This window comes from Drosophila suzukii, chromosome 2R (genome assembly GCF_043229965.1).
Source record: "Drosophila suzukii chromosome 2R, CBGP_Dsuzu_IsoJpt1.0, whole genome shotgun sequence".
Classification (NCBI taxonomy): Eukaryota; Metazoa; Arthropoda; class Insecta; order Diptera; family Drosophilidae; genus Drosophila; species Drosophila suzukii.
The window spans coordinates 23095267-23102793 of record NC_092081.1 but is presented as its reverse complement, the minus strand read 5'-3'; the positions used below and the strand labels follow the sequence as shown (position 1 = coordinate 23102793).

Sequence of the window (7527 nt, the reverse complement as noted above, 5' to 3'; positions counted from 1 at the left end):
TGGGTTTTCATTCTCTCGATCGTTTCGTTTCGACTCGATTCGATTTATTCAATGGCATTCCCTTCGGCGCTTATGTACAGAAGCTGGGGCAAACAGAAAAACAGAAACAACTAAAAGTAATCATAAGTTTAGGCTTAACGCTATAACAATAGAACTAAGGTGCTTGGCCAAATAAATAATTACAATTCAATAAAGCAACAACAGAAGCGGGGAAGAGCTAACGCAATCATAATGCTAACTAGGGCTTACGTCTGTACAGGCTGGCTACAAAACATACGATCGTAATATATACACACAAAGCTTCATTAACCAGTTCTTGCGAAGCCACCAAACTGCGCCCGGGTCGATCTGCTCCATCGCCTACAGCTAACGTCTAAATCTCTGGCGAGCGATCGCAGCGATGCGCTCGTCGTCTAATCAGTGTCTCTAAACTAATCTAGGTCCGCCTGCCTGTCCTGCCGCGTCCAGGAGGAGCGCCTTCCTTACAGCTTTAAGTCTAGACTTACGTAGTGACTTAGGTTCAGCTAATAATACTACTACCAGACGCTAGACGCTGAGTTGGTTGCTCACAAGTACAAGATAACAAACTTAATTAGTAGGTGCTACGACACCAGCAGTCGCTGCTTGGCTCCCGTGCAGATCAGCGTGTCCCCCGTGGATCCCCCGGCGGTGGTGGCCACTGCGGGCTCTAACGTGGGTGCGGGCTGGGGCGCCAGTGGGGCGTTGGCAGCATCGGAGGCGGGGTTGTTCAGCTCGTAGGCCACTCCGCCCCAGTGGAGCTTGTAGGTGCGGGCGCGCCAACGGATCGCCGGATTCCAGAGCGCGTGCAGGAACAGATAGGGTCCAGTTAGCTCCCTGAACAGCCAGCCGACGACGAACTCGAACTTGTGGAACGGCATCGAGCCGTGCTGAACGATGGATAGCAGCAGCCAGTCGGACAGAAACCAGCAGAGCACGTGCACCAGATAGAACACCAGCGGGTCCCAGCTGAACAGCACCGAGGCTGACCAGGCGGCTATGGCGCCGAGGATCATGCACTCTGATAGCGGCTCTAGCAGAATGGTGGTGGGCACCATGGCCACGCGCAGCTTGGCCCAGCGGATGAGCCGCGCCTGGAAGCTGCCGATGTCGCAGAGGCCGCTGTTCTGCAGCGCCGGCTGGTTGGAGATACGCATCTTCCAGCCCAGCCGCGTCACGCTGCGGGCAATGAAGAAGTCCTCTGCCAGGTAGCAGCCAAAGGCCCTTAGGCCGCCCAACTGGTCGATGACCGCCTTGCGCAACAGACACGACATGCCCGTGTGGCAGTTGATGCCCAGCACGTCCGCGGACAGGTAGATCCTGCTCTGCACCGTGCCGAAGAAGACCTTCTCGAAGGTGGCCGCAAACCCGTCCCTGTCGCTGGTGAAGGGCATTTGGTGCACCAGAGCGTGCTTCTCCGACATGTTCTGCACCATGTCCAGTAGCGTGTCGTCCTTCATCTTGATGCCGCTGTCCGAGATCATGACAAAGTCGTACTTGGCGGCCATGTAGCCGGGATGGATGTTGTTGATCTTGGGGTTGACGCCCACGTCGGAGCCGCCGACGAAGAGGGTGGCGTCCACCAGCGGGTACTTGGCCAGCAGTCGCTCCACCAGCTGGATGGCCGGGTCCTCCTTGTCCTCGACGCAGAAGAGCAGCTCGTAGAGCGGGTAGTCCATGGCGAAGAAGGTCTCCAGGTTGTGCTGCAGGTTGGGGTCGACGCCCATGAGGGGCTTGAGGATGGAGACGCCCGGCAGGGGCTGGGCCTCCGTGGGCAGCTTGCAGGACTTCTTGTGCAGCTTGTAGCGGCCGTAGCAGATGGCTATCACGTGGACCATCCAGGTGCCGAACCAGAAGACCATGAAGAATGCCGCGAAGCCATAAAGCGGCAGCGGTAGGTGTGCCATCTCTGCGGGTGTGTGTGTGAGAGTAGGGGTGTTTGGGTGGGGTGCTCCCCAGTCCGTTCGTGTGCGTGTGTGTGTGCGGTGACTCCGAATCCGAATCCAAGTCCAAGTCCCCGTTCGTGTGCCTGTGTGTGAGTCGCGCTGGGTGGGTGGGCGTTGCTATTCACGATGGCATTTGCTGCGGTTGCTCTGCGGTTTTGCTTGCCAGACTGCCGGACTGCCAGATCGGATCGAAGGGATCAATCGCGTCGCAATCACTGGTCGGCCGTGGTGCCTCGCGCTTGGAACATTTTTAACATTTCGCGACGCGTTCGTTGGTTTGGACTGATTTGGACTGCTAGTGTGGCCAGCGTAGCGCCTCGAATGCGGAAGTGGAAAGGGGCTAGAAAAGGCCGTGGGGTGGCGCGCTGCGCAACACTGTTCACAGTCAGCTGCTTGCCAATTTAGATCGTTATTGTGTAAAAAACTGTATGATAATTGTAGTTAATTACAATAATAATTGCAACATATATTGTACAAATTAAAATGTACAAATAAATGGAATTAGTATGGAATCAAGACTCCAACGATTGTCGGCTAAATTCCATAATTTGTTTTATCTGGCCTTACTTAACTTCTCGAAGTTCGGTGAACTCGAATTTATGAATATTCATTTTTTAACAGTATTCAAGTCATCGTTTATGTTTATGTATTAATCTTTCCATAAATAATTATTAATTATGATTGACTCAAAAAATGTCCATTCGGGAAACTCATCGTGACTAATATTAATTTTTTTATAGCTTATATTTTATTCAGCAGATATCGAAATGGCATAGCAAGCTTGGAAAGGCTGAAATTATATATTATCCAATTGTCTGATAGAAGCGGGTCAGTCAAATATCAACACTGGTTGACCAAGCCATTATTATTTGGGTATTTTCTAATAAAATGTTTATAATAAAATTATGGCTAATTAATACCATTTGTAAAAAGACAAAATGAAAATAAATATAAAATGAGTAATAAAAAAAACATTAAAATATCTTGTCCTTTAAATAATTCCCTAATACATTACCCCATAAACATCAAAACGCAAATTCACAAACACCCGCGCATAAGCGCAGCATGTCGCACGGTAACCAACACTGCGCACTGGAGCTTTGAAAAATCAGTCAGAAAAGGTAAATTTCCCTATAATGCAGCAGTAAACGCACAAAACTCACACAAAAATAGCAAAACAATGGAATCCTCGTCGAAGGAGCCCTCCTCGGAGGCCGACCAGCCGGAGGAGGAGCATCCAGTCAAGTCAGATTCGAGCTCGCAACCCATCAAAATATCGCGTCTCCTGCGAACGGAGTTCGATGCCAAATACCAAATTGTGAACCTGCAGACGCCTCTGAATGCCTTCATGTCGGGCCACTACAAGCAGAGCTTCGCCTTCCACACCCTTAGGAGTCGCCTGCCCGTGGTCCTGACCAACGTGATAGACACCCTGACGCGGGACAAAACGGAGCTAGTGGCTCAATTCGGTAAGCCAATCCCGACCAGCGTTTCTGGGCACCTCTAATTACCTTTTTGCTTCCAGCCTCCAATGAATTCGCACAGGCTGCCCGCGAGGAGCTAAAGATCATCATTGGGTTGATCTCCCGGCTGAAGTACGAGCTGCAGACGGACAAACCGTTCCACAACTTCACGGGAGAGGGTAGGTTACCAGATTCCATCAATTCCATCATCCTTCACACTATAAATACCTCCCTATCCCCAGAACCCGATCGAGAACTGTGGAACAACTTCATCAGCCACCTGCCCGATGGAGAGCGCTCCTTCTATAGGGCCAGCTCCCTTCACGCCGAGTGCTATCTGCACCGTAAACTCCAATCCTTCCTGGAGAACAGCATCTTCCTCAAGTCCTACGATTTCTTTGCCAAGGTCAAGGAACATGCCTTGACCGACAACATGGATGATGTCCTGGCCCTGACCAAGTACACTCGCCGATCGGAGAACAGCCTGGAGGTTTTCGACGAGCTGCTGCGGATCAACATGTGGAGCAACTGCAACGATGTGGCCAGCGATACGGAGATAGTCAAGCAAACCAACCGCCAGGTGCTGGAGAATGTGGCGGCCCCCGATGAGCATGTTCTCGTTAACCAGGCGGCGGAGATCTGGAGGTGCCTGGACAATCAAAAGCCCAAGAAGCAGAAGCAGGTGGACTTTATCCTGGACAATGCAGGCTATGAGCTGTTCAGCGACTTCATCCTGGCGGAGTTCATGATCGAGAAGGGTCTGGCCACCAAGGTGCGCTTCCACGTGAAGGCCCACCCCTGGTTCGTCACCGATGTCACGGAGCGGGACTTCAAGTGGACGCTGGAGTACCTGAGTCAGCATGCCGACTACATCATAAGTCTGATAGGAAAGAAGTTCCTGCAATTCCTCGACGAGGGAAAGTTCGAGCTGGCGCCAATCTCACATTTTTGGACATCGCCACATGCTTTTTACAGGTGCGAGTTGCAGACATTGTGGGTTTTTCAATATAACTCATGTTTCCCTTTACTTACAGCATGCCTCACACGGATCCAGAATTATATAGTTCCCTGCAGTCGTCCAAGCTGGTGGTTTTCAAGGGTGAGCTCAACTATCGCAAGTTGCTGCAAGACGTTTGCTGGGACACCACCCAAGAGATGAGCACCTGCCTCCGGGGCTTCCTGCCCAGCAATATTTGTGTGCTGCGAAGGGTCAAGAGCGAGGTCATCTCCGGCCTGGCCGAAGGGGTTGGTCAGGCGCTGAGCAGACAGGATCCACGCTGGATGGTGTCGGGCAGCTATGGGGTCATCCAGTTTGTGGACGGATCGCGGGAATTTGGATACTGACTTTGTAAAGGCTGGACAGTTTAAATTATTGGTAATAAATAGTCGTTACATATCTAGAAACCAAAGAGAGAAGTTCTATAAATAAAAACGTAGATATTGAATTTAACTAACCCTAATGTCGGCTAACCTAACTAAAAATTCTACCGCATTAATTATTGTAACATTAATAGATTTTCTACTTTTCCTATAAAATAATAAACCTTATAACTTATTTTGGTACCCTATTATAATTATTATTTTTTAAGTTTGTAAGGGCTGAAAGTTTAAATTTAAACCAACTATCGCCTGGGGAAGTATCGCTAGCATTTCGCATGGCCCCCAAAGCGGCCACACTACGCGCCACAATATTATCACGTTATAAACTTTCCGCTACAGTTCATTTCCATTCCAAAAACATATTCGACTGGAGCAATAACAGAGTCCCAAGAGATGGCTGCCGATCCGGATTTTGACGCCAAGAATGGAATTGTGGATGGACCAACCCCGCCGCACTCGGAACTGGCGGCACTCTATAAGCAGTGAGTAGGGCTAAATATAGCGCCTAGTATAGATGTTGTCTATATGGGCCGAGCATATGTAACAAATGCGCGGACTTATCTTCACCCACACGCCAGAGTCGTGGGATGGACTTGTTATAATTTCAATTTTGACCAATTACAGGAGCTTTGCCTACTACACTTTTCGTGTGCGCCTGCCCTCGACCTTGGCCACCATCGCGGATTCCCTGGTCAAGGACAAGAACGATCTGCTGGCCACATACGGTGATGCAGCCGCCGATATTGAACAAGCTACAAAGGATGTCAGGCAGCTGAGGGAGGACATCCTGAGGAACGGTCCTCTGTTGCCCTTTGAGGGGCAGGGTGAGTATCTACGCTCTTCTTGGAGGGCTCCTCCGTATAAATATATGCAATTTCATAGTTTAACATAAATTAAGTTTTGACTCAACTATATTTCATTGTTTTTCGAAAAATGATATAGGGTTAGTAACAGCTAGATGCGAGTCATTTTAAAAGCACGTAAATCAAGTAAAATTTCATTAGCAAATCTCTTAAAAATGTCCATTAAATATAACTACATACTTATTTCATGACTCAAGTTATATCTCATTTGTTTTAGACTTAAAAAAAATAATTAAAAATAAAAAAGAGGAACTATTTTAAAATGAAAATACCAAATATAACTAAAAACGATATATGTCTAGGCTAGTTGATAATCCTAACTGGATTACAGATGTAGTTCAACCGTAATGTATCTCCAAATGATAATGAAAACGAATCCGTTCCTTTCAGATCCCGACACTCAGCTGTGGAATGCATTCCTGGAGAAACTGCCCGAGGACAAGAGGAGCTACTTCTCCGTCTGCTGGCTCTACGCTGAGTGCTACATGTATCGCAAGATCTCGTCCATTTTCCGGGCCACATCCCATTTGGCTGCCCACGACTACTTCAGCCAGCAGAAGCAGACGGCTGCAAAGCTGAGCGTGGACGCCATGCTGGCGGTGGCCACGGCGACCCGGAACAATGAGCGAAACTCGGACACCTTCCGGCAGCTGATCAAGCTGAACCTGTGGGGCAACCGCTGCGACCTTTCCATCACCTCCGGCAAACAGGTCAAGCCCACTGGCAATGCCTTCGAACAGGTCACGGATCTGGAGGAGAAGCTGCTGATTGACGGCACCGCCGAGGTGTGGAAGGCCCTCGACGGAGCCTCAGGCGATGGCATTGTGGACATCATCTTCGACAACGCCGGATACGAGCTGTACACGGATCTCATCCTGGCCGAATACATCATCGACAAGGGTCTGGCGGCCAAGGTGCGCCTGAATCCCAAGGCCATTCCCTGGTTCATATCGGACGTGATGGAGCACGACTACCACTGGACGCTGAAGTTCCTGGCCGATCATCCGGACCCGGTGCTTAGTGAGGTAGGCAAAAAGTGGCAGCGTTTCACGACGGAGGGAAAGTTCGAGCTCGCACCGCTGGAGCACTTTTGGACGAGTCCCTACGAGTTCTATCGCATGCCGGAAGTGAATCCGTCGCTCTACAACCGCCTGAAGGAGGCGCAGTTGGTGATCTTCAAGGGTGACCTCAACTACCGCAAGTTGCTAGGGGACTTCTCCTGGGACAGCACGGAGTCCTTCGAAACCTGCTTAAGGGGTGGGTCTATCTGGTTTTTAAGTCTTGCAATTATTTGTATATTCCATGTCCTTTTCCAGGCTTTCGTCCTTCTAATCTCTGCACTCTGCGCACAGTTAAAGCTGATCTAATCTGCGGACTGGGCGAAGGTGTGGCGGAGCAACTGTTTGCCAAGGACAAGGAGTGGATGCTGACCGGTGAATACGGCGTCATTCAGTTTGCCAGCAAGTAGAGGAAGAATTATGGACCAGGATACGCAAATAGTTGAATTGTTTTAGTCTTTATTACTACATAGCTTGATTGTTGATACATAGAGTGGGTTATCCAAGAGGCGGAAAGTAATAGGATGCTCTAAAGAGTAACTACAAATGTATAGTGATGTATTATATTTTGAAAATTTAATTATAGGACGCTATAACAAAATTTTTCTTAGTCAAGCATCACCAAGAAAAGTACTTCGTTTTTGTACATACCAATTTTAAAACCATACTATCTCATTCCGTCTCTATGGATTCCCGCTCTATTAAGCCTTTTGCATTGTTATAAAAGCACAGACACTCACACTTATAAACGTCAGTTGCCCAGCGGGCGACTAAAAATTATAAAAATCTCAATTCGGAA

At 49.0% G+C, this 7527-nt stretch overlaps 3 protein-coding genes across 3 annotated transcripts; 2 read left to right on the top strand and 1 right to left on the bottom strand.

Moving 5' to 3' along the window:
• On the bottom strand, nucleotides 1–2268 carry GlcT (ceramide glucosyltransferase). The gene has a single exon (XM_017074960.4). It carries the CDS (start codon nucleotides 1923–1925, stop codon nucleotides 603–605), a length of 1323 nt encoding a protein of 440 aa, XP_016930449.2. The 5' UTR covers nucleotides 1926–2268; the 3' UTR covers nucleotides 1–602.
• A 784-nt stretch (nucleotides 2269–3052) lies between these two features.
• On the top strand, nucleotides 3053–4877 carry LOC108008438 (damage-control phosphatase ARMT1). Its single transcript, XM_017072287.4, has 4 exons — nucleotides 3053–3433; nucleotides 3490–3606; nucleotides 3670–4402; nucleotides 4462–4877. The coding sequence occupies exons 1-4, from the start codon at nucleotides 3145–3147 to the stop codon at nucleotides 4769–4771; spliced, it is 1449 nt and encodes a 482-aa protein (XP_016927776.2). The 5' UTR covers nucleotides 3053–3144; the 3' UTR covers nucleotides 4772–4877.
• A 202-nt stretch (nucleotides 4878–5079) lies between these two features.
• Nucleotides 5080–7520, top strand: LOC108009559 (damage-control phosphatase ARMT1). Its single transcript, XM_017074019.4, has 4 exons — nucleotides 5080–5289; nucleotides 5432–5631; nucleotides 6061–6927; nucleotides 6987–7520. The coding sequence occupies exons 1-4, from the start codon at nucleotides 5201–5203 to the stop codon at nucleotides 7136–7138; spliced, it is 1308 nt and encodes a 435-aa protein (XP_016929508.2). The 5' UTR covers nucleotides 5080–5200; the 3' UTR covers nucleotides 7139–7520.
• The last annotated feature ends 7 nt before the right edge of the window (nucleotides 7521–7527 follow it).

Bases quoted from the DNA above. Each gene is read 5' to 3' on its own strand.
- GlcT (XM_017074960.4), bottom strand. From the start codon at position 1,925: ATGGCACACCTACCGCTGCCGCTTTATGGCTTCGCGGCATTCTTCATG.
- LOC108008438 (XM_017072287.4), top strand. From the start codon at position 3,145: ATGGAATCCTCGTCGAAGGAGCCCTCCTCGGAGGCCGACCAGCCGGAG. The intron at 3,607-3,669 runs GTAGGTTACCAG...CCCTATCCCCAG, and splicing joins CCACAACTTCACGGGAGAGG to AACCCGATCGAGAACTGTGG. The intron at 4,403-4,461 runs GTGCGAGTTGCA...CTTTACTTACAG, and splicing joins TCGCCACATGCTTTTTACAG to CATGCCTCACACGGATCCAG.
- LOC108009559 (XM_017074019.4), top strand. From the start codon at position 5,201: ATGGCTGCCGATCCGGATTTTGACGCCAAGAATGGAATTGTGGATGGA. The intron at 5,290-5,431 runs GTGAGTAGGGCT...GACCAATTACAG, and splicing joins CTGGCGGCACTCTATAAGCA to GAGCTTTGCCTACTACACTT. The intron at 6,928-6,986 runs GTGGGTCTATCT...GTCCTTTTCCAG, and splicing joins CTTCGAAACCTGCTTAAGGG to GCTTTCGTCCTTCTAATCTC.